We start from the raw sequence: 26414 nt of genomic DNA on the forward strand, positions 1-26414 counted from the left end.
CAATATTATCATCCAGATATTCACAGTAAATACTGGTGCATTAAGTAGTTTGAATGCAGTCATTTTGCTGGTCTGTACTTGCAATCTGATGTCCTGAGGAACATCAGAATGCAGGAAATCCCACAGTTTACAGTTGCTGAGAAATTCAGCTTCCATGCCAATTAGCTTCCACTTCTCCTGCTTGGATGTCATATAGTTGTGGGAGAAAGGTGTAGCTGTGAATTTGTAAATTAAGAGTCATCTGGCTGAAACAATTTTAGTACAGCTAAGAGAAAATACATTTAATTGCTTCATTGAGGAAAGAGAAGCAATTAGAATCACCCAGTTTCTGATAGTTCTCACGTTGCTTTAAAAATTACAAAGTAGAGGCATGCATCCTTGTTAATTGCAAAACATTTTATATGCATTTGATTAAAAAAACACTGACTTATAATGGAACACATTCATTAACGTACTTGGACTGAGAGATAGACACTTTACATATCTACTGTATTTATTAGTAAACAAATATATGATAGCTTTTTCATAAGCCTAGAAATGCTATGAAAGGCTGTTGTGTTGTTGCTGTTGTTTTTTTAAAAAACTTATTACCATATGCAGATGTTCAACACTTGATCCTTTTTTCCAGCTGAATTTAAATGTCAGCCTGGCAGATTTCAGTGTGGAACTGGACTCTGTGTTTTACCAGCATTTATATGTGACGGAGAGAATGACTGTGGAGACAACTCTGATGAACTCAATTGTGGTAAGCATTATATGGCATGAGACTGCTTTGAGGTTGCTGTTGTCGTCTACAATCAAGTGGTATATAATTTTTTGAAATCAAAGAAATCAAAGAAAAAGCTTTTTAGAGAATCTGATGCTATAGTCTGCCATTCATCAGCTGCAGCACAGTGTCATGTACTGTGTTCCAGTTTCATTCTTCCCTTGTAAAAGGGCTGCCAGCATTTCATATCTCCTACCCAGTGGCTGGTTTAGTCTTCAATGCTATTGCACCAGGATGAGGACAGTCCTGTTTAAGATGCAGAAGTGCTGTGCAAGGGTTTAGAAAAGGTGTGGGGGAAGTGAAACCACACAAATATCCCAGCACAACATTCTAAGAACTGAAGGAGAAACCTCCCTAGTGTTTCTATAACTTACTGTTGCCACAAGAGTACTAAGGAGATCTGATACAATGCTAGAAATCTGTAAAACGGGACGAGTCTGTCTCTTTAACTGATATAGAGAATATGCCATTTTATCAGCTGTTGTGCATCCAGGTGTTTGAGTTTCCCTAGCTAAAATTCTGAATAGTACCAGGCTGCCAGTAATGTTTAGCTCTTAAGAATCATTAAGAAGTTGGAAGATAATTACAAAGAGTGTATCACTCTAATATTATTATAAGATGACTGATAACAGCTATCAGGAGAGTTACAAGAAAACGATGACCTCTTTAAACACTCTTCTTTGTTTGGTGAAAAGGCTGTCTGGCAATAAACCCTGGAGAAAATGGATGTACAAGAGGAATGAAAAAGAGTGATAGAGAAGGGAAAACATAATTACACGAAGGAGATGTTATGATGTATTGTCAGCTTGTCATTTCAAAATGCACTTGGAATTACTGTGTGTGTGTGTGTGTGTGCGCGCACACACACACACACACACACACCAAGTTTCGGGTTGTAAGATAAACGTGAAGAAGTCTGAACTTAAAACTACTTTAATGAACAGTTCAAACAAGATTCAAAGAGCCAATTCAATATCAAATATGATTGCCCAAAATGCAATAGTTAACCTCAAATCTCTTTATTTTGGGTAATGGTTGATTTTTAGGTAAGCAAATATGCCAAGCACTGCAAATCAGAACCAAGTAACAGCTCAGCTCCCACTGAAAAGTTGTGGCAGCCATGCTGTAGCAGCAGGTGTTGCTACCTGCCTTGTCCAGTCTGATTCAAGGCAAGAAGAGTGACTGGTGGCAGCATACAGTGATGGTGATGACAGCAGTGCCAGTAGTAGCATGTAGCAACACTAGGTAGAGATCCAGGTGGGGACTTATTGCAAACATCATGCTGAGTGCTCACTGAAGTCTGGTACCAGCCCTGATAATGAGGCTTTCAAAACAGCAGTAATATAGTTGAGCAATATAAAATGAGAATCACCTGAGTTTTCTGTCCTGAGTCTTCTTATTTGTTTGTCCTCAGATACACATGTCTGCCTGTCAGGTCAATTCAAGTGCACCAAAAATCAAAAGTGCATTCCAATAAATCTCAGGTGTAACGGACAGGATGATTGCGGTGATGAAGAAGATGAAAGAGATTGTCGTAAGTTACTTATGCAGAAACTCCAAAATTGCATTATTTGTGGTCAGTCAAACAGACTATACACATTGTTGTTTTGGTGAATTCTTTTGAATAATACAATTTTAATAATGTAGGAAGTGGAGATAAGACATTGGTTTTTTTGTTGGGTTTTGTTTGTTTGTTTGGAGAATTTAGAGAAAGCTAGTTTAAAATAGCTTTGATTTGTTTTAATTAGAATTTCTGAATGTTAGAAAACAGTTTCTGTACTTAAAGTAGCTCATTTTCTTTAAAGCGGAAAACAGCTGTTCTCCTGACCATTTTCAGTGTAAAACAACAAAGCACTGCATTTCTAAACTATGGGTTTGTGATGAGGATCCTGATTGTGCTGATGGGTCTGATGAGGCAAACTGTGGTGAGTATCCTGTATACTACTGGCAAATGCGATTCTCTAGTGCCTGCCCCATGTACAAGAGTGAAATATCAGCAGGTAGAAATTCAGGGTTTGCAGACATACCAAACGAGAGAGAGAGAAATCATGAAGTGGTGAGAGAAGCCAACAGGCCAAAGACCACTGAGCATACTCATTGTCCATTGAATACAGCCTACCTCTCGGATGAAAAACCATGTGAGATTGGGAATGGAATTGAGCATGCCATCTCTTTGTAACCATGTACAGGAGCAATTTTTGTTGTAAGGCTTGTAAGAATTATTATTTTTAATTACAGGTAGGTGACAAACTTAGTTGGTCTCTAAGGTGCTGCTGGAAGGAATTCTTTTTATTTTTTTTATTTTTAAAATACTCTTACTAAATTTATTACCCACCCTTCACCAGTAGGTCCCAGGGTGATTTGCAGCTATTTAAAATTAATATTTTAAAACAGTTGAAACCAAGGAAATGAGTGGGTCCTGAAAAAAACCCCAAGAATATTAAGTGTTTCATCACAACTAGTGGTAATAAAGTCAGTTCATATTGGAATCATTTCATATTAGAATGACTCCTTCTTGCAGAAAAGGGGTTTTGATCCAGTGGAGAATCCCACTGACGAAAGAGGAGAGGAGGGACTTTTTGTTGATTCTATCCTCCCTCTGCTGCCTTGCCTATTCTAGACAATCCCTAAATCATCTGAAGCAAGTTTTCTGAGGGCACAAGAGGCTGCAGCAGTGGGGGGGGGTCTTAAATTGCTTCCTCCCTTCTACTGGCAGAAGTGCCTCTTGTGAAAAGTTCTGTTTCGGATTTTCCCACCAGCCACATCCAAGTTTGGATCCAAGCAAATAATTATCCCCACCCCTGAGGAAATAATAATATGGTAAAAATAAAATGCATTCTGACATAGCAGCAGATAATTAATTCAGGACCTTTGCTAGTGAAACATAGTTTAATATGGTATAGATAATAATCTGGCATGCATTTTTCAGAATGATTAACTACCTTAGATTATTAGAATAAAAGCAGTATCTGTCTTGGTTACAGATAAAAAAACTTGTGGGCCTCATGAATACCAATGTAAGAACAGCAACTGCATTCCAGATCACTGGAGGTGTGACAGCCAAAATGATTGTGGTGACAATTCTGATGAAGAAAACTGCAGTAAGTAATTTCTGAAAGTACATGTGAAAGGGGATCTAGGGGTCTTAGTGGACCACAAGCTTAACATGAGTCAACAGCGTGATGCAGCTACAACAAAAAAGCTAATGCTATTCTATGCTGCATCAACAGAAGTAGATCAAGTCCAGATCTATTCTGCCTTGGTCAGACCACATTATTATTATTATTGCAGAAGCTTGTGCAAGATGAGGTTTCCCCTTCCTCTGCCTCCCCTACCCCCGTATGTCCCTATGCCTTCCCAAATTGACCAGGGGGGGGGAGCAGGAGAATACCCAGAACAGCATACAGCGGGGGGTGGGGAGAGGAAAAGGAGGGAGATAATTTCATCAGACAAGCAGAAATGCTCGAACTGATGGAGTGATCTCCTTAGCACTACATTGAATTCCTCTTTTTAAAACTTTGGCCTACATTGTAGTAACATCAAAAGCTTTGGGGAAGCTTTTGATAGTTAAAATAGTCCCTTTTAAAAATGCATATGTTCTTATATGGAACTAAAAAGTGGAGAGCCTCTGTGGGTATGTAAGAGTAAAATACCTTTTATCAATAGTTTCTGAATTTCAAGCATACTTATTTTAAATATGTATGAGCATACCCCTCCCCCCCATTTTTAAGCTGGAATTTTTTTTGAAAAAATAGTAATAATGTCACAATATTATTACACACCACCCCAATCTCTGCCGAGCAGCTGCATAATATTCCAGGGGTTGCAGGCATTCCCTACCCAGGGTTAGTGTTTCCTTCAGGAATAAGGCTCAACAGAGGCTAGTTTATTCACACACACACACACACACACACACACACACACACACACACTATATATATATATATATATGCTGTATATATACATAAGCTGGAGTTCCAATGGAGGGGCTCACAGCAGCAGCAGCCCAAAACACACCAGAGTATTCCATGGCAGCAGCAACAACAAGCCCAGCACAACCCAGCTTCCTGGTTACATCACTCCAGCCCTAACCCCCATAGCCTAAGTTCTGGTCTCTTTTATAACCCAGGGGAAGACCCTTCCTTTGATGTCCTAAAACTCATTGCCTGAAAAGGGATTAGCTTTTCACATTTATTCACACTTAGCCCTTGAGAGAGGGAGGAAACCAGCACATTTGCAAATGAGACCTACCCTTTCATTCTTTTGTTTCACCTAAATGGCTTATCCCCAGGTGGTCACCGCACAAGGAAATTACCTCAGCTAATTAGCTTTTAGACTTGTTGATTCTACAGGATTACAATGTCAAATACACAACCCAGGAAGTGTGCTTAGGTTAATTAACTCTTCGCATATTAACAGCTGCCAGCCCACATCTTGAATACACACGAATCCAGCTATTATGGGTCCTCACATACCAGTTCTAATTAAATTCTAATATTTATTAAACCCAATTAGCACCCTCGGATGTATAACATTATAAATAATATAAAGGGAGAACACAAAATTAATGGGACCAGGAAACAGTTCTGATTCCAGTTCTTAGTGCATCAAGGGTAAGCTTGGGAAAGTTAAATCAAACTAAGAAAATAGTTCTCTAACTTGTGTTTAGTTCGAATCTGAAACATTTCTTCTTTCAGAACCACAGACATGCGCTCAGAAAGACTTTCACTGCTCAAATGGAGACTGTATGTCTGCAAGATTTTGGTGTGACGGTGATTATGATTGTGCAGATGGCTCAGATGAGGTAGGGCTTTGCAAGAGATTGGTTTTGATACTTACCACCTACTGTATATATGATGGGGTACTAGGGGCAGGGGATGAATTGCCTTTTCCACCTCAATACCCCCCAGACATCCATGCTTGGGCTTATATACTGATGCACACACCACCTAAAACCATGTGATCAATACTCTACGTAAGATCCAGGATTAATAACTTGGTTTGAATCTACAAGTATTGGTCCCGGTTCCCCTTCATAGCTGCTGCGCAAGCAGACCCAAAGGCAGTATAGAAATATATGGCAAGAGTGGCAAATGACTTTAAACCCACTCCTTTACATTGTGTAATTGGTAAGACAGAAGAACATACTGCCAAAAATTCAGTTTTAGTATTAGTTTTTGCCTAAAGAAAATTTAGGCTCAAGTGTAAGACTTTAGAGGCTCAAACGTAAGAATTTCTAGAAAGTTAAAAGTAAGGTTGAGTCAACATGGTCTCACAAAATTCTTCACGTCATTGGTACACTGCAGAATTGGGGTCAATTAACTTTGCTTAAAGAACTAGATTGCAGGAAATATCCTTATCTACTGAGGGAAGTTATTCAGTAGTTTGCATTGGGGGGGGGCTATAGTACAAGAAACAACTAGCCAGTAAGACCTGTGCATAAGGAAGTCAGCATTTTAGGACACTTGTTTGCACAGAATAAAATGTCATCATAGCCTGCTCAGTTGAGGAAAAGCAAGCTACCATACTTGGTATCAGAAATGATGAGTAAAACATTGCTTCCCAACAGCAATATGGTTTCTTGTTTTTTTCCAAAGCAGAAACATCAGGGATAACTTTCTGACTCCCTCAGAAGGTGGTAGACTCTCCTTCCTTGACGTTTTTAAGTAGAGGTTGGATGACAGTTGGTCATGGATGCTTTAGTTAAGATTCCTGCACTGCAGGGGCTTGAACTAAATGAACTTTGGGTCCCATCCAATTCTTTGATTCAATGCATAATCAAGCCTCATCTTAATCTCTTTTAAGTCCAGGTCCAAACTACTGTGAAGCTTTGTAACTTTGGAATTAAGAGTTCTGAAAATTCTAACCTTGCAAAAATTTGACTGCTGTTTAATATGTGCCCTGTCATGTGGTCTCAATATTCCATGAGGTGGAAATATCACAGAAAATAATAAGAAAGGTTTCATATATCCCTATTTTTAGCTGAAATTTGAAGTGATAATTCTGAATGTACTTAAAGAAAAATGTCACCGTATTTGAGGTGGCCATGTCCATGACTGTCCATGACTATCACTCAATCAAATTGATAAAATTGTTACTATACCCGCTATCCAGTTGTGATTACTATTCCATTTTATAACTTCTGCTACTTTTGTATAACTTTGGAAATGATTGTTTTATTACTGGAGAATTCACAAATGCTGTTCGTTTTCAGGCATAATCTTCTTTTTTCATTTCATATTGTATATTACTTCAATTAGTTGCATTATTTTGTTTATGACAGAGATACTGTGATTCTGGCTGCCTAAAAGACCAGTTCCAATGCTCCAATGGTCAGTGCATTTCCGCAAAGTGGAAATGTGATGGACACGATGACTGCATTCTTGGGGAAGATGAGAAAAATTGTGAACCAGGTAAATCTTTATCTGGAGGGGGGGGGTTAATAGAATTACTAACTGCAATGAAAAACACTGTTAGTAATTCGAGTGATAGGTTTGCAACATTGTCACACATTTCATAATAATTGTTAATGCCACAATTATTTTTCTGTTCTATACCTCAGTCCAAAACTCAGTAAGACTAAAATTTAAAATGTCTAGATTGACTTCTGTGAAAATTGACAGAAATCAGTCACTGGAAAGATGACTTATATAAAATATATTTTGCCCTTACCAAACATGCCACTCTGTAGTTCTGTATTTTACCAAATGCCAAGCTTACAGTGCACTGCCTTTCTCTAATGCCAAATATATTTCTGAAATAGCATCTCCAACCTGCTCTTCGAGTGAGTATGTGTGTGCCAGTGGAGGGTGTATCTCAGCATCTTTCAGATGTAATGGAGAATACGACTGTCCTGACGGCTCTGATGAGGTAAGCAGTGAATTAGTCTTCACCTGACCTAAAGCTTTGGCTAGCAAATTTAGAAATTTGAATTTAAAGTAGCAAATATTATGGAATTTCATTCTACCCCAGAGGTTTCCTTGTACAGAAAATAATGGGGTAGTTGAATCTTTCATTGATTTGCATAGCTGTAGGGTCCTTTCAGTTCTGGCCCCCAAATTCTGGAATTACCTCATGTCAGAGGTTCACCAGATCTGTTTCTTGTCTGTGGCGCTTGAAAGAGAAGCTTGAAAGATCAGACAACCACTTGAGTTGTAGACGCCCAGGCTTGCTGTTTTAATTGTTGCATTTAAAAACCAATATGCAACTGGATGCAACAATTTAATCCTTACATTTTCACATTGTGACCCACTTTGATGGCTTTGGTCAAAAAGCAAGTTATACATCCATAAAGAAATAAATATTGGGAATTTCATAAGAACAGTGGTGCTCTGTGGGCTGGTTAATGAGCTGTACCCAAAAGTGTTTTGTGCTTCTGCAAGGGCACTTCCATTCACAAAACATAGATCCCTCCTTCAATTCTTTTTATACCCCTTCCTCCTCCAACCCCTGAGCTCTTTCCCAGGTCCCAACTTTCTATACTCACAAAAAGTCTTGCTTGAAAGCTGGAGAGGTGGAAAAGCCCAGTGCACAGTCACACTGCTACTCCTGTAACTTTGGATGCTAAGGAGTGGTTTTAGGGCAAAGGTGTCGATCTCATGCCCCCTCCTTTATAACTCAAAATGTTGTTGTCTGCATTTGTAGTTATTTACATTCAGTGTTAATTGTAACTTTTCTGTCACTAAGAGAAAAATGACCTACCTTTGGATTAATTTTATCAGTTTTGCCGAATTCTACTTGATCTGTCTATAACTCTGTTGCTTTTGTTTATAAATACTGCCGCATATAAATGTATTTAAACAGATGGATTGTGTAACAGAATGTAAGGAAGATCAGTTTCGATGTAAAAATAAGGCCCACTGTATCCCTATCAGATGGCTTTGTGATGGGATCCAAGACTGTGTGGATAGCAGTGATGAACAACATTGTGACAGAGGTGAGTCATTATGTTCTTCCCCACTTTTTAATTAATTAATTGATTAATAATTTATTTATACCCCTACCATAACAGTCCATGTCAGTACTGTAATGATTTTTTCTTTCTTTTGCCATTATATGCGCGCCCACAGGATAATCCTATGCATGTTTAACCAGAATGAACCTCCCCGGTGCTTAATTGGCTGTAATCAAAACACACTGGAAGTAAAACCCATTGAACTCAATGGGATTTGATTCAGAGTAGATATGGGTAAAATTGTATTGCATAAGACTGAATACAAACAAAATAATTCTTATTTGCCCTTATTTTTATTTATTTTTGCTATAAGAATGTACAAGGAAAAGAGGCTGCCTCTGAGTAAGAGGTCACCATGGGGGGGGGGGGGAATCTACAATAGAACTATATTTGTTCTATTGGCACAAGCCCTGTTGAACTGAAGGGGAGCTTGCAATTTGGCCTTATGACTACAGCCTTCAACTCTTTTCAGGTTGCTGTCCAAATGTTCAAGTGATATAACTTGCACAAAAGGAGAAAAAGCTGGTAGCAACAGAGGTGGTTGACGATACTCCCACCCCCTTTACCTTAACCTGCAGAATGTCACATTTTGTTCAATAGAATAGACTTTCTTCCTTGGCTGTTAGCACAACTTGGCATTTTTGTAACTGTCACTATTTTCTTCAGAAAAGCCATAGAATTATGACTTGTAGTAATCCCTTAAAATATAGAGCAATATTATCTCATTGAGGCTGCCTTTTCACAAATCTAGTTCATCCTAAACCTAGGCAATCACAGGAATAATCCCAATTTCCATATCTGAAGTGTATGTTCTGTGAAGGCTGTGTTTATAATTAAACTATCTGCTGATTTTTGGATTTGTTCTTTTATCAATCCTTCTGTGTTTGCATTAAGCCCACCTATTTTTTGAGATCTATAATTCTGAAGAAAAACACTGTTTCCTCTATTAAGTTAATTTTTCATTTTAGAAAAAGCGTATTATTTTAGAAGATTTAGGCAAATCAGATTTAGGAAGTGACCATAATAAAACCATATTGAAAATAGGCTATTTTATCTAAATGACGTGCTTCAAAATAGGATTTAAATTGTTGCCCTACTGGTGTCACTTCCACTTCCAATTGGCAGCAGCAATCAGTCAATCAATCAATCAATCAATCAATCAAGTCCATGGATTAAAACACAACACTGAATCATATATATGGGGTGGGGTTATTGGGTTGTTGTTTTTATTTCTATTTTATTCTATTCTTTGAGCTGCCCTGAGACCTCCAGGTATAGGGCAGTATAATAATAATATATACGCACACCACCCCAATCTCCAAGCAGTGCAACATTCTAGCGGGTCCAGGCACTTACCCAGGGCTCATTTTCCTTGGCATGAGGGACAGCAGAGATTGCGGTACTGCACCTCTATTACATATGGTTTAGTTAAACATATATACAATCTGAGCGTACAATGTAGGGAGTCACAGCATTAACACCTCCAGAAGGTCTTGCTTCTCCCATATCCACAGCCTAGGATCCGAGCAGAAATCAGGCATGGCTTTGTCTGTCTGCTGCCCAGGCTGCTGCCCGCTTCTAGCCTCTAGCTCACATGCATAACTCCGGCCTGTCCTTCACAGTAACAGCCTGGTGAGGGAGGGGAGCCCACTCATTTGTCCTCTGGCACAGAGCCAATTCCCGTTACCTGAACAACCCATATTCAGGGGTCCTTACTAAGAAACGTCTGACTAGTCCAGCAATTGAATCCTTATTTGATCCAGGAATTAGAAAGGACTCTGGCATACAGCAAGAGCCCCCAAATGCATAAACAAACAAGATAACAGTTTCCCAGTAGAAAAATATCATACACATTATACACACAATTAAAGCATCAACATATGTGTATAAACTATTTTGGCTTTTCCATGTTTTTCAGGAGGGAATATATGTAGATCGGATGAGTTTCTTTGCAACAATTCACTCTGTAAACTGCATTTTTGGGTTTGTGATGGAGAAGATGACTGTGGAGATAACTCTGATGAACTCCCTGAAATATGTGGTAAGTTTCATTTCCTACAGTATGGTTTGTTGATTTGACTACCTTTAGACCACTTAGTTTTCTGTTTTGCGTGGTCACTTGTTTTGTTTTGTTTTGTCTTGTTTTGTTCTGTTTTGTTTTCATACTGTACACATTGTGGGCAGGATTCAACTAAGTTGTTGAGTGGCATAGAACAAGGTCTGCTTGCACAATATTAATCCCTACTCTGTAAAAATGGCTTGGGGTGTGTGCAGCAGGAACAGTAGAAAATTCCCATTGTGTGACCCTGTTCCCTGCATGAATACCCCACTTAGCGCTATGTTGAATTCCACCCAATATTGCTAAAGCACATTCAAAGCACATTTTCCTTCTTAAAGAATACTGTGATCTGTTGTTTATTAAGGGGTTGCTGGGAATTGTAACTGTGAGGGATAAACTGCAGAGCTCAGAATTCTTTGAGGGGAAGTATGTGTTTGGAAGGTTCTTTAAAGGTATAGTGTGTATGCAGCCAATGTCTTTATAGTAAACGTTGCAAATACTACATTTGAAAGAAGCAAGTTAAAACACAGTAGTGTTGTTGCATGGTCCCTCCAAACGTTCCAAGAGGTTTTTTTTTATAGTTGAGCTAGAGTGAGAACATTTCAACAATACTTTTTCTTCTAAATCTGGCAGATTTAAAGCCATAGTATATACATGCAGTAAAGGCCTGGTTAAATGTTTAAGGGGCTGAATCCCTTAAATCTACTGGTACAACAGACTTCTGTGTCCACAGCTGAGTCTTTGCTTCCCCTCCTGTCCCATCTAACCCACCCCAGGTGGGTAGGAGGAAAGGGGGAACCTCCAGAGCAAGGGGTGGGGTAGAAGAGTGAATGGAACTCCCATTGCAACAGCAGAACTACACACATGGATCACTGGATACAATCCAAGGTTATACAGTATCTGGCATGTAATCACTTTTGCCTCTCTATTCAAAGCGGATACATTGCATCCATAATGAGCATTATAGCATTAGTTTTTTTCTCCCCTTTCCACAGTAAAATTTCCATGTCCCCCAACAAGGCCTCACCGATGCAGAAATAACCGAGTCTGTCTGAGACATGAGCAGATTTGCAATGGGATTGATGATTGTGGTGATGACTCAGATGAAGACCATTGTGGTGGGTAATTTTTTTTCTTTGGATTATCATGACCAAAGTTCTCATTTTATTTATGAAAATGTGTGGATTATATCTTGTCATCAACACTGTGCAGACGTTGTGTACTGTCCTTAAAAGATTCGGAGGCCTACAGGGTGAGACCATGTTAAGTAATGGGACGAACTGTATGGGATCATTAGCAGTTAATTGGATGATATTCATAGAATCAGAGTTGGAAGGGACCATAAGGATCATCTTCTCCAACTTTCTGCAATGCAAGAATCTTTTGCCCAACGACCCTTAGATTAAGAGTCTCGTGCTCTAACAACTGAGCTATGTATGCAGACTAGGTAGGTAGCAGGGCAGTAGCAATATATAACCCTAAGGCTAACAACTGTATCCAGTGAAATGCTAACATCTCTTACATGTTAAGGATATCCCATAAAGTCCAGGTCTTTGACACAATCACCTGGACTTCATAGGACCATTGTGATCATTTTGCCCTGATAAGTACCAAAGTCTGTACTGTCCAAGTCATGTCTGGTTCACTGAGTGAGGCCTTGACTCCCAGTGGAATAGAGAACTGAAATTAAAGGAATGAGTAGCAGAATTGACTGCAGCTAAAGCATCAGCGTGGCAACAACAGCCACCACTCCTTTGCTAGTTTCTGTCTCTTGTCCTATACACTCTGTATACAGTGCAGTGGTACTCCATGCTGTTTGTAGGCATAGGCACAGGAGGACCATAGGTGGGACCAGCATATTCCATCTTCCTTTTCCCACTCCTTGCTTCACATGATACTCAGTGAAAACAGCCTGACAATGAGGGCCAAGCTCATTCCCAAGTAGAAAACAAGAAAATGAGGTAGGGGAGTGTATGCCAACTCAGACTGCTCCCTCCTCTTGGTTTTGTGTTTTCTCACCGCCTCTTGAAGCATCAAGTGCAGACACTGTATTTCTCTGTGTAATTGTAGCATTCACATGTGCATCCTGGGATGCTGAATTCTCCCATGGGAGAAATGGAAATCTTCTGGTTGTCATATTTCATGGGCTGCTGCAAGTATATAGTAGGTCTCTACATATCCAGGGAACAGTATTTTTTTACTGGTAGTGTTTCATTGTTAAATGCACTTGTTCCATTAATGATAATAATAGCAAAGGGAGAAAAATCTGATTGCTCACTTGTAACATTTTGCAGACAAAACTACATATAAGGCAAGGCCTTGTAAAAAGGATGAATTTGCTTGTAGCAATAAGCGGTGTGTACCGGTGGAACTGGAGTGTGATCAGTTTGATGACTGTGGTGATGGTTCAGATGAGCAAGGCTGTAAAACAAGTAAGTTTGATTTAGAAGTTGAAAGTTTGCCATTCTCAGAATAAATAAAAAAAGAATGTGTGCTTATATTATATAGAACCTGATATGTGTAATCTTATAGAATTTAAATTAGCATCAACCAAACAGTATCTAACTCGGCTAGGAGAGGAGCACACCATCTGTGACCTTATCCAAGGGCCTGGACATTCACATGGTGCCAATAAACCAGAGTTTGGCTTACATGTGAAAGTGGCCACTGAGCCAAAGTTGACATTGCTTCTTGTTAATTTATTAGCTGATCAGGATCATAAAGTGCATTGTATGTTAAAAATGTGGGGAATACATAAATATCTATATTAAAATGATTTAAAGAACTCACTTCCCTTTTGCAAATACAGCTTCCAATCTGCAATCTGAAGCAGTCTTTTATGTAATAAGGGAATGAGATACATTGACAGGGCTCACCCACACTTCCCTTGCTGCTCGTCCCACCACTTTCACTCAGGAAAACCCACTCTTTACCGCTGAATTGGAGCAAACATCAACTGGGTTTTCCTCAGATTAATGTTTGCTCCGATTCAGCAGAAAGGAGAAGATTTCCCGGGGAAAGCTATGGGAGAAGCAGCACATCTCTCAGATCTGTGCTTTCTAGGAACAGGATGAGTGGAAGTGTGGAGGAGCCATTGTTGCATTTAGCCTTGAGAAAAAAATATTTATTATGTTTACATACCGTCTTTATCTTCCAAGGAGCTCAAGGTAGTGTACACAGTTCTCCTCACTGTTTCCTCCTCACAACAACCATGTGAGGTAGGTTAGGCTAATAAATGGTGACTGGCCCAAGTTCACCCAGTGATCTTCAAGGCTGAGTGGGGATTTGAACCCTGGTCTTCCAAGATTATAGTCCAACACTCTAACCATTACACCACACTGGCTCTACAAAGTTCATCTTGGACACTATCTCTTGTTTGCTTGTTTCCTACTAATAAACCTATTTAAATACTGTAAAACTGTAGTGGAAAATATTGTGACAGTTTTTCTAGAAGAAAGGGATGTATTTTTAATTGTTTCTGGGCAGTAAGAGGTGGGGGAAACATGCTTAGACGAGCTTGGCTGTGAGTCCTGGAAGACCACCTCCATTAGGGTGGGTCATAAAAAACTTTTTTGGGAAAATGTTTCCTCCCTTGATCTTATATCAGGCGTATGGTATAAATATAGTGAAATATCAAATTTGGGACAAATCGGTTAATATTTAGACCCTGCTCCTACAGATTGAAATTTTGCCTCACCACGCGTGATGAAAACATAGGAATTTGACTCATTTATTCTCAGTATGTTAAATTGTGAACTAATAAACATAAATTTTAGATTTTATGTAGAGCAATAATAGTTGCATACTATTATTTTATGCAATATTTATTCATTTAAAATAAAACATGTTGATAATTTACATGAAAAACCAATGGTTTTGAACAAATTATATGGAACAATTAAGCAAACTGTGTACTAAACAAGTAAACATAAACAATAAAACACCACTCATATTATGTGTTGCGTCAAAACATCACATTATACTTAATTACTTAGGTATAAATTGTACTAAATGCTTACATTTTGTGTAATAATAAAATTTAACAGAGGAGCATATTTCAATTGTTTCATTGCCTGATGGAAATTACATTGGTGGTCATGTTACACCGGTTGATAGCAAGGTGAAATCTATTGCAAATTCTCTTAACTCATTTCTCAGAGAAAAAGACCTAGTGTGAGTCAACTTGCAGCAGTTGCTTGTGATGGGACAAACACAAGCATAGGTGCCCCGGGAGGAATTAAGCATCTTATTGAAATAGACATTGGCCGACCATTGCAATGGAATATTTGCCTCCTTCCTGCCAATGAACTGCCTCTACAACATCTCATCATTGAACTAGATGGACCCACATCTGGGGCTAACACCTTTTCAGGGCATATTTGGAAATTACTGCCCAGTGTCAACGATTTGCCAGTTGTTGAATATAAATGCTTTGCACAGTCAGATTCAATCCCAGAAATGCCATAAGTAGTTTGGAAAAATCAATCTACTGACAAAAAGTATTTGTGGCAAGTTACATCTGCACGCATCTCTGGAGAATTCAGCAGTGACTTACAGCTGCTCAAAATTGGCCCATAGCAGGTGGCTCCCTAGTGCCTGACATATCTGCCGGCTGTATGGAACAAATGATAAAATGGTCGTAAACTTAAAACATATGAGCCACCAATAATCAGGAACATGACAAACAATGAACTGTTAAATATTGTGACCACTCCATTAACAATTCCAAAATTCAAGTGCCATTTGAAAATGGTTGAACGTGCAGTGAAGGGGGTTACTAGAGCATCTAGGATAGTTATTGGAGAGAAAAGACGTGATGCTACCATCAAAACAACAATGAACAATCACTCTAAATTCCCAAAACAAGAGACAAATAAGGACTTTGCATCAAAATAGACGTTTAGTGTAAGGCATAAAAGCATATTTTTAGCATGATATAATATGGTGTACATGTACCATGTATGATATTGCAGAAGGCAAAATTTTATTAATTACACAAAATGTAAGCATTTAGTACAATTTATACCTAAGTAATTAAGTATAATGTGATGTTTTGACGCAACACATAATATGAGTTGTGTTTTATTGTTTAATGTTTATGTTTACTTGTTTAGTACACCATTTGCTTAATTTATCCATATAATTTGTTCAAAACCATTGGTTTTTCATGTAAATTATCAACATGTTTTATCTTAAATAAATAAATATTGCATAAAATAATAGTATGCAACTATTATTGCTCTACATAAAATCTAAAAATTATGTTTATAAGTTCACAATTTAACATACTGAGAATAAATGAGTCAAATTCCTATGTTTTCATCACGCGTAGTGAGGCAAAATTTCAATCTGTAGGAGCAGGGTCTAAATATTAACCGATTTGTCCCAAATTTGAAATTTGACTATGTTTATACCATACGCCTGATATAAGATCAAGGGAGGAAACATTTTCCAAAAAAAGTTTTTTATGACCCACCCTATTCTCCATGCCTTGCAGGCCTTTTTCCACCTGGCCTGGGAGGACAGGGCCCTGACTGACTCCAGCTCCAAACACTGAGGCTCCTGAACAGATTATTGGACTGGGGTGTTTGTTCATTGTTTGCAATCATGTATTTTTTTCCCACGTTGTAAACCTATTTGAGCATGGTTTTAGCTATGGAAAGGCAGTATAAAAATAAAATTATGTCTATATGTAGAATACAAACTGAAGTTGGTTTGGAGGGCTCACTCAAATATGGCGTTATCAAATGAAGTAAGAACCAAGCTGATTATGGGAAAGGAGGATGGGTCTCATTCTTGATGCTCCAAACCATGAAGGATTGGAAACATGGCATTACAGTATATACATCCATATACAATATCAGGACTAACTTACTTCAAAACAAAAATTAAAGCTGACTTTCTTTGGAGACAAAATTCTTCATCAGCTATGAATGAAGACACTGGCTATGGATGTTCTGTATCAAACATGGAAATAAACTAAAATCCATTTGATTTTGCATCTTTTGTTATTTCCAAAATTTCCTATTTTGTTATTTCTAGGCTTAACTGAATATAGCTGCGAAAACAATGTGAACCCTTGTGGTGATGATGCATACTGTAATAAAACGAAAACACCTCTTTTCTGTCAGTGTAAGCCTGGATTTCAAAGGAACAGAAGGAACTGGCAATGTGAAGGTATTTGTGTAGAAACTGCTTTGAAATCCTTATGTTCAAAAACATTCCATTAAAATGAATAGCAACATTAAATGTCAAAAGATGGCCTTCAATTATTTTTGTTTTATGTATTCAAAAGCATTCTAAACCACTTAGTATTTAAAAATCCCCAAGTGGTATACAAAAACATGAATTGAAAACAGTAGAACAGTATAACAGAAACAGAGGTACAACACAAAAACCAGTAAAATAGTATTATAAAAGCAGATAAAAAAACAGAAATTCAGTTATAAAAAGGTCCAAAGTTACTGTATATATTTACAATGAATCTGAAACAGCTGACAAATAACAATCAAGAATGGTTATGAGATGTCCACTTTGGGGGTCTGAAATTAATAACAACAAAACCTTTTATTTTGAAGTAGGAAGTTAACCATTCATAATAAAATTCTTGTGTTTTTAAGCTCCTGCAAAATTATTAAGAATTTGGCTGCCTTTGTTATGCCTCCCCACCCCCTTAACAGATACAGATTAAAATAAATAATACCACAAATTTTCCAGAAATGAAGGTACTTAATTGCAGGGATTCCAAGAATCTATGAGACCACCAGCATTAGTCTGCCTTGTACTCCTTAACTAATCTGGTCTGTGGGCAAGTGAGGTACTATCAGAAAAGTGAATGAGAGAGGTAGATTGGGGCTTGCTTTCACCTAGGAGGGTAACTCCCCAACTGCACAGGGGACTATCGTATCCTTCCTTGTGTCACATTTCCAACAGGATACCTTTGTGACAGCAGCCCCATAGCATTAATATCTCACATTTATTTCCATACCTCAACCAACACTCTTCTCATCAAGGAAAGCAATTTATTTTTTCCATGCTTATAAACTCTGGAACTATAGGTTTACAGATAAAAGCAGTTATAGAGAACACCTAAGTCTGGCATTTTATTTGGGCCATCGTAATTCAACTTGGGGAAAGGAGGGACAGTCTGAAGTAAATAAAAAGGAACTCCATTCATTATGTGACTAAAGCATGATGTAAGGGTGCAGATCAGGCAGCAAACAGATGAAGCGGTTTTGCTCTAGTTTTAAAGGTAGGCGAAAGAATGTTGCAATAAATAAATAAATAAATAAACAAATAAACAAAAGTCCCAGTGGAAGACAACATAAATAAAACAGAGACCAAGCGAAAGAAAGCTAGAGAGAAAGGCAACTTTCAAAGTTGCTCTTACTCGGCTACAGCCCAACTTCATTACCCAACTTATCTCTCAGTTTTAACAGAGATTCTTTGGATTGGTTTTGAACAGTCTCATATGTCTACTTGGTGTCCTGAAGGGACTGCCTATAAGTTGCCAACTGCCCATCTTGACTGCTTAAACTCTTTTCAATAGCTAGAATAATATGCCAGAACTCAAATCTGAGCATCTTTTGCTTAGTCTAGGAGTCTAAGGTTAAACCTGTAGACTGAGCTAATAGCTATTTTCTTTTTTTAACAGTTGAATTGCTTTGGGCTTTTAAAAACCTTAGTTCCAGTTTTATTGTTATCTGTCACGACCTTTGACAATGAATTGAAAAAGAAATGATAAAGGCTTTTCTTTCCTAGATATCAATGAATGTGCAATATTTGGCATCTGCTCCCAACTTTGTATCAATGTGAAAGGATCATACAAATGTACTTGTGAAAAAAATTATAAAGAACGAAACAGCAGATGCATTGCAAAAGGTAAGATGACAAAACAAATTGAATATACTAGTGGACATATTGGCCATGATCCTTTCCCACAGAAGTCCACAGTGCTCATGAGCAAATGAATCCCTGTACAACTCAACAGACAATTCCTTCTCTTCTCCCCATCCCTACCCCCACTCCCCTCCCATATGCATATGGAAACAGTGCACCAGGACAGTCTAGTCATTGGGAAGTCTCTGCAAACCTCCAATATCCTTATCAAGCCCTCCCAATTCTGCATATCTCAAGTTGCTTAAAACCTGGCACCATACTGAATTAACGGCTTGTGGAGGTGTACATCCTATTCTGCAGTCCAAGTGCATTGCTTTCATGTGTTGCTATTTATATCACTGGGGAGGGAGAGACAGAACATTATTGAGCCTTCTGGGATATCTCTATGATATGTGCTGAAAAGAATAACACCCTAAGTGAAGAGATAATTACAGCTTTGTGCTTGCATCTCTTACGCTTGAAAAGAGAGGCATTTATGGAAACAGCTTTTTCTCAGTATCATATTCCAGATTGAAAAACCTTGAACTGTTGCTACTGAAGTGCAGAATGCCAAGTCACATAATATGCTGTTTAAGAAGAGATAAACTTTCAACTCAGAAGTACACTGTGGTTGATAGCCTCAAAATTAATTGATACAGCAAGGACACCACCTTCTCTAGCTTCCACAGGAGCACTAGTCGTATTAACTGGGAAATCTCCAAGATCATTTAAGAACTTGTCAGCTTCCACAAATCTATGGAAGTGGGTCATCATAATGGGCCTAAAACCTCCACAGAGAGAAGTAGCCACAGTAAGACAAAACTCACTGTGACAACCATGAAAAGAGTATGAATATACTTTCCTCTAAAATACACTTGTTTTGTAGCTAGGACTAGTAATATACTAAGAAAGACCCATGGTTGTCACAGTGGTCATGAAATTCTTAGCCAGCTGTGATAAGGCAGTTTTGGCTTGAATGTTGAAGTCCCACATAACAGTAATCCTGGGGAGGTTACTCAATATACCTACATATGAGACACTTGTTGCTAACATTAGATTATATTTTATTTGTAGGAAAGCCATAGGTTTATAGGGTTTCATTCCACACTACTCTTACCTCTGGAATTATTTTGAAACTGCCCCATTGACTTCAGTGGGGTTTAAAAGTATCCAAAGCTAAGTGGGGTGTGGATGGCAACAGGAGTACCCAAATAAATATGAAAATTTAACATACATGAAGCACATTACTTCTTAGTAGTTGAAATTTACTTTATTTTTGTATTTCATTACAATAATCTCCAGGCTCTGAAGATCAAGTTCTCTACATTGCTAATGACACTGATATCCTGGGTTTTGTATATCCATTCAACTACAGTGATGTTCATCAACAGATTGCACACATTGAACATAATTCAAGAATAACTGGAATGGATCTATATTATCAAGGGGAAATTATAATTTGGAGTACTCAGTTTAATCCAGGAGGCATTTTCTATACAAAGATCCATGAGGGAGAAAGGAGACAAAGCAGTAATGGTGTGATAGTAAGTAAACTAAGCATATATTTTTGCTCATTTTTAATTTGGAACTGGATTCCCCCCCCCTTGGTTTTTGTATACTACATGTGGTAATTTTGAAATATAAAAAGTGCCCATTAATCAAGATTGATTACCTACTATTCAGATTAGCCTAGGTTAGTAATAATATGAAGGGGGCTCCCGCAGGGGTTTGTTTTTCATTCTGAAAAGCAGTCCTGGGACTACTGCCTCCTTTGACATCAACCTGCTGAATGTTATGATCATCTTCACAGATCCTCCACTAAATCCCTCTACGTTTTGAAATGAGGTGCGTTGTGACCATAGAAAGGGCCTTTTCAGTTGTGCTGCCTTCCCAGGGTGGCATATAAATAATTCAAATAAAGAGACTAATAAAACTTCAAACATAAATAAAGCATGTTGTGAATCACAATACCTCCCACAGGTTATTTCAGCTGACAGACTTCAGTCATTCAGCTTAAGACTTCAGGGGAATCTATTATAATTTTTTAAAAATTAGCTAAACGTTACATGCAACCAAAACAAGAGCCCAATGACCTGCTTCTGTGCTGCACAGCAGCACTGATACTGGGTAAATCAGAGCAAAGAAGCAGCAGGGGGCGGCAGGGTTAGCAGTAAAGACAAAAAGCACAGTGTATTGGTGGTTGGAGAAAAGCACATCTAGGTCATCAAGGTGGCAAGGCATGGAGTTCAGAGGATCCAGGCCTATTTTTATATTTATTTGTAGTTATTTAACAAAGACTTGCTGCTATTGAAGAGTGTTCAAATATGTTTGGAAATTGTTCTCCAATTTGCATTTTTATGGATAGTCCCCTAAATTCAAACTCTGTTTTGGTCCATGCATTTTGGAAACTGTTGTGCCAAACAGTAATACCATTAGGTCTTTGTTACTATCATATATCAGATCCATTTGTCTTATGCAAATAATTGAAAGCATTTATGAGTAACATAAGAACTCAGATTGTCTAACGCAGAAGCCTGGAATACCGCAGAAGCCCAATTCTTTAGATAAAGTCATTGCCCATGTGATGATCTCAAAGCAACATTGTTATGATGATATTGTGAGTTCTTCTTCAATACTCATTTAAATAGGGAGGGTAGTTTTCTCATTTTTCAAGGATTAAGTGTGTGTGTGTGTGTGTGTGTGTGTGTGTGTATGTACACACACACACACACACAGAGAGAGAGAGAGAGAGAGAGAGAGAGAGAGAGAGAGAGAGAGATTTCGCCATGCAGTCCTTATCATATCACTTGGAGATTGAACTGACCTTTTGCTTTATGAAAAGAATTTCTTTAAATGTTTTCTGTGTACAATATATCACTTTGAATGCAAAGATATTATTCTGTTTTTTCCCCAGCTCATTTTTGAAACAATATAATACGCTCACTAGTGGTCATAGCTGCCAAGTTCTCCCTTTTTTTAAGGGAAATTCCCTTATGCTGAATAGGCTTCCTCGTGAGAAAAGGGGAAACTTGGCAGCTATGCTAGTGGTGGTATACCTGAAAAATTGAGAGCGAAACATTCTAGGGGAAGGGTCAGGGCTATAAACAAGAATACTTAGTTCAGTTCGGGGTCTGATAATCAGATAAAGCAGGTCTGCCCTGTGTTTTATACAACCATCAGGAGCTTGATAAATAAAATATCTGTTTTTTTTCTACTTGGCTGAATTGCAAAAAGAAAATTGTTAAGTATTTTGACAGATCAAAATATAACACCAGTAGGCTAAAAACCATTTGCTGGACCACGAAATGTGCAGGTCTGCAATTTCAAGGAATGTTCTTTACCAATTATGCTCCCTACAGTGAAAAACTGGGCTCCTGAACTGCTTGTCTGGTAGTGTCTAAACTTAGTGAGCTGAGCAAACAGGATCGTCCTGGGACTGCTACCTACTCTTCTATGCTTTTGCAGACAGAGCTACTGCACCCCATTTGCTCTTTCATCACCTGAAGATTTTGCTAGACTTTTCCTCCATCACCCCACTTTTGGGCTACTTGTTGTCTGCCTTGCTTTCATTGTCAGTTGGGTTCCACCTCCCGACTGCTTCATTGCTGCTGCATGGTACCTCAGTAGTTGCCAATTATTCATTTACAGTTATTAGCAAAATCCATAATGAATGTTTTCCGGACACCACAAAGCACAGGTGCCTAAATAGCTACCTGTTGTGCTGTGGGACGGAAAGCTTGCCAATTGTGACATATCACAAAGCAACCATCTGGCAACCCTCCTACCTATTATTCATATTTTCCCTACAGCAATTTATTGTAGTCATATGGAACTTGCAAAAAAAAAGTGGAGAAGCTTTGGTGACTGCTGATGTTAAACCTCAGAATATATTTGTTGATACTGATTTTTCCATGTTTAATTGTATGATATTGCAGACTATTGAAATCAATGCCTTTTTAATTCTTTATTTCAAAAGTTCATTTGAACTCAGTATTAAAATGTTGGTTTTAAAATATGAGAAATGTATGCCCTTTTAAATTTAAAATCTGATGTGTTTTTTCCTAGTGTCCTGAATTCAAAAGGCCTAGAGATATTGCTGTTGACTGGATAGCTGGAAATATTTACTGGACTGATCATTCTAGAATGCACTGGTTCAGCTATTATACAACTCACTGGACAAGTTTAAGATATTCCATCAATGTAGGACAGATAAATGGACCAAACTGCACAAGGCTCCTTACAAATATGGCAGGAGAACCATATGCAATTGCAGTAAATCCTCCGAAAGGGTAGGTTGTTAAGAAGACTTTTTGATCTATTTTTGTTCTATGAGTTTGAAACCTAACTTTGTACATGTTATCGTTGGCTTTAGGAAATTTATCTTACTAGATCATTCAGTGTGGTTTCTGTGTCTTGGATGACTTTTGTTCAGAATGTGGGAAATAATTGTTACACATCTTTCCTCCACATTCTAAGCTACATACTTAGCCAATGCTAAGACATATCCTGCACACAACAGCCTATGTGAATAATATGTTAAGTGGTTCACCTGAGTCACATAGGTCCTACTCAAGCTTTAAATGAAGTTTAAACAAGTTTTTGTTTTAAGATCTCACTTATAAAAACAAACACAATTCTAGTGTGGCTCCAGAGAACTTACTTCAGACTAGCTCAAAGGTTTGGTTGAATTATTTTACAGGGTTTTGGTTGTTGTTGTTCAGCAGCAGACTCCCTGTGCCATACTGGGTAGTGCTGTTTAAGAAACTGCAACCCAAAGCCCAGTTGAAAATATGGAACTTGTAGGTTGGATCTTTGGAGATTTTGGAGATTTGCCAGAGGCAAGAAGAGAATATGCACACTGGAATCATGCACATTTATTTAACAGAACCCCACCCCTCAAAGTTAGAATAGCAGAGAATATGATTAATTCAACCAAACTGGAATGTACCTGGAAAAACAAAGCATGCCTCAACAACAAATTGGTGATCTTAGCCAAGGAAACCTTGAAATGATGGCAGCTCAGGTACACTAGTCAACAAGGGAACACACAATGTATTAAGAGGTCACCACTGACTGACAATTGCAGGGTAAGGATCACTTGTGTCATTGCCAGGCAGTGTCACAATATGGTGGCAGAGACATCACCATGAATGATCAAAGCTACTCACTGGCAAACAACATAGATATCACATAGATGTGCCAATATGAGATATACCTTGCACAGTGCTGAGCCACTCTCTGTACTCTTTACTGCTGCCATAGAATGCCTGCTTGTACAGGTTTGGGCCCTCCTATTTATAGGGTGCAAGATGCCTTTACATGATTATGGTAAATGCTAGGGCATCTGCATTTAATGTTTGGCATATAGGATGTTATGATATAGTTGGCATATAGCTGATGTTCAAAAGAAAATGTTTGCATTCTTAGTTGAAACCAACGGAAGATGTTGACAAAGTTCAGTTGGCATCCTCTACTGTTTATGTAAGCTTGTCATTTAGATGTGTTTTCGTGTTTGCTCTTTCCAGCATGATGTACTGGACAGTAATTGGAGACCATTCTCATATAGAAGAAGCAGCAATGGATGGGACCTTGAGGAGGATATTAGTACAAAAAAATTTGCAAAGACCAACAGGTACGGAAAACATTGATTTATTATACCCTCTCTTAAGTAAATTCTTTTCCAAAGACTCAATGTGTTAAATGATTTTTTTAATCTGTCACAAGGATACTGACAAGGGTACTACAGTACATGAGTTAAAAATGGTTGTTATATTTTAAATATTCTTACCCATACTAGAATTAACTTTAATGCATTCTAATTCAGCTAAGAATAATTAAGACATTCTGTAGTTCATTCAGAGGTAGTGAAGGTGCTGATTGTGCATTACGTCCCATTCAGTAGACCACTGTATGCTGCACCGGATAGCGTCATTCCTTTCCTTTTGTCCCCCCTGTCATTTTTTGATGCTGCAGATATGTATCTCTTTCACCTATCCAGAATTAAGCCTTTCACAATTTCCTCTTTTTCTCCCGGTGGAAGATCAATTTTGTACTTTCAGAAGATCTTTTGTTGCTATATATAACTTGCAGTATTTGATTTACGCTTATTACCTCAGTAGAAATAATAAAAAACCCTTTCATTCTTATAAAATGTCAAATTGTTACAGCAGCAGCAAGAAATTAAACCATTTTATGGTTCAAATGTTTTTACCATCTGCAGCTCTTAACATGACTCAGATCATCAAAGTAATCATTTAATCATTCCTTACTAAACCATGGCCTATTAGATTTCACTGTAATGTCATTGCCTACAGGCTGATAAGGCACAGTTCATCATTGTTCTTGGAAGCTGTGGACCTCCAGATAATTGTTTGACTACAGCCCCCATCACCCCCCCCCCGGTGTGCCTGGCCAATGGTCAGGGACAGCAGGAGTTGCAGTGGGGGCCAAAAGTTCTAATTCCCTGTCTTAGAAATGCTAATACTTATAAACTGTGAAGAAATGTGCATAGGATCAACACTATGTTAATAGAAGTAGCTTCTCATCAAAAAAATTTTTGGGGTGAATTATATATAGTGGTTTGCAGTATCCAAAGGGACCTTAATTCTGCAGTGCAGCATGTCAATGAAAAAAACAACAACAAGGAGGAAAGGGAATTTTCTCTAATTAATTGACCCCTAACTTTCATCACTAGATGATCTCAGGGCAGGTCACACAACAAAACAGAAATACAGTAACATAAAATCAAACATAAAATACACAGTAAGCGCATCACTATGTAAAATAATATACATGATCCCGCAACTGTCACACTCTGATACAAAGACCAATGTTGTTCGCTTAAAAGCCCAAAATAAATATTTTCACCTGACACCAAAAACTAGCTAATGTTGGCACCATTCTAATCTATGAGGAAGTGTGCTCCACAATCTGAATGCGAACACCAAAAAGGCCTTATTAAGAGACCAGATTTGTTAGATAATGGAATAAATGGTCTCCCTGGTGAATCTCAAGTTGCAGACAGGATAGCATAGGGGGAGGTAGAAGAATTAAGGATTCTGTTTATTAGCCCTCATTCAGCTTCCAAGCACCAATTAAGCACCTGCAGAGTTTCACATTATTCCAGTAGATAGAGCTGGATGTCATCAACATACTGGTGACAGCTCACACCAAATCTCTGTATGATCACTCCCAACGGTTTCATATATATATTAAATAACATGGGGGACTAGATCTTTGATCTACCACAACATTCAAGTGGTCAGTCAGTGCTATTTTCTGGAACCAGTCCCATAGGCAAGAGTGGAACCACTGTAATAATGTGCCTCGAGCTCAGAGAGTTGGTGAAGAAGGGCTGATGGTACTGAAAGCCACTGAAAGATCAAGTAGAATGAGCAAGGTCCCACTCTGCCACTTCTTCTGCTATAAAACATAAGATTAAAATAGGTCCAAATAATGTGATATGATTCTTGTTCCTGTTCTTCTGTGGTAGAATTGTCAACAATATTGATTCCTACTGTTCTTACCTGGCCATATGAGTGCTCTTGCATGGATAGATCAACAATGTAGCTATGTTTTAAACATTAAAGTACTTATTGCTGTCAAAGAAAGTGTATCTTCCAATACACATATATAAACCTAGAACTGCAGTCCTCTATACATTTAACTGGGAGTGAGTCCCATTGAACTCAAGGATATGCATAAGCAACCAGCAGCATATTGCGTGGATGAAATGATTGAGAACATCCTACTACAGT

General features: G+C 38.2%; 1 protein-coding gene across 1 annotated transcript in view; it reads left to right on the forward strand.

The window, feature by feature from the left end:
• LRP1B (LDL receptor related protein 1B) overlaps positions 1-26414 on the forward strand; it is a 743096-nt gene that overhangs the window by 677382 nt on the left and 39300 nt on the right. The window contains exons 64-79 of the mRNA XM_060279545.2: positions 629-745; positions 2181-2300; positions 2572-2691; positions 3751-3867; positions 5464-5570; positions 7050-7179; positions 7530-7636; positions 8570-8702; positions 10639-10761; positions 11775-11897; positions 13074-13211; positions 16822-16956; positions 18541-18660; positions 19960-20201; positions 22723-22946; positions 24183-24289. Of these exons, the coding sequence (XP_060135528.2) occupies positions 629-745; positions 2181-2300; positions 2572-2691; positions 3751-3867; positions 5464-5570; positions 7050-7179; positions 7530-7636; positions 8570-8702; positions 10639-10761; positions 11775-11897; positions 13074-13211; positions 16822-16956; positions 18541-18660; positions 19960-20201; positions 22723-22946; positions 24183-24289 (2163 nt within the window). The remainder of the gene's footprint in view (positions 1-628; positions 746-2180; positions 2301-2571; positions 2692-3750; positions 3868-5463; positions 5571-7049; positions 7180-7529; positions 7637-8569; positions 8703-10638; positions 10762-11774; positions 11898-13073; positions 13212-16821; positions 16957-18540; positions 18661-19959; positions 20202-22722; positions 22947-24182; positions 24290-26414) is intronic.

The sequence above is a fragment of the Zootoca vivipara genome, chromosome 1 (genome assembly GCF_965207765.1).
Source record: "Zootoca vivipara chromosome 1, rZooViv2.hap1.1, whole genome shotgun sequence".
NCBI lineage: Eukaryota > Metazoa > Chordata > Lepidosauria > Squamata > Lacertidae > Zootoca > Zootoca vivipara.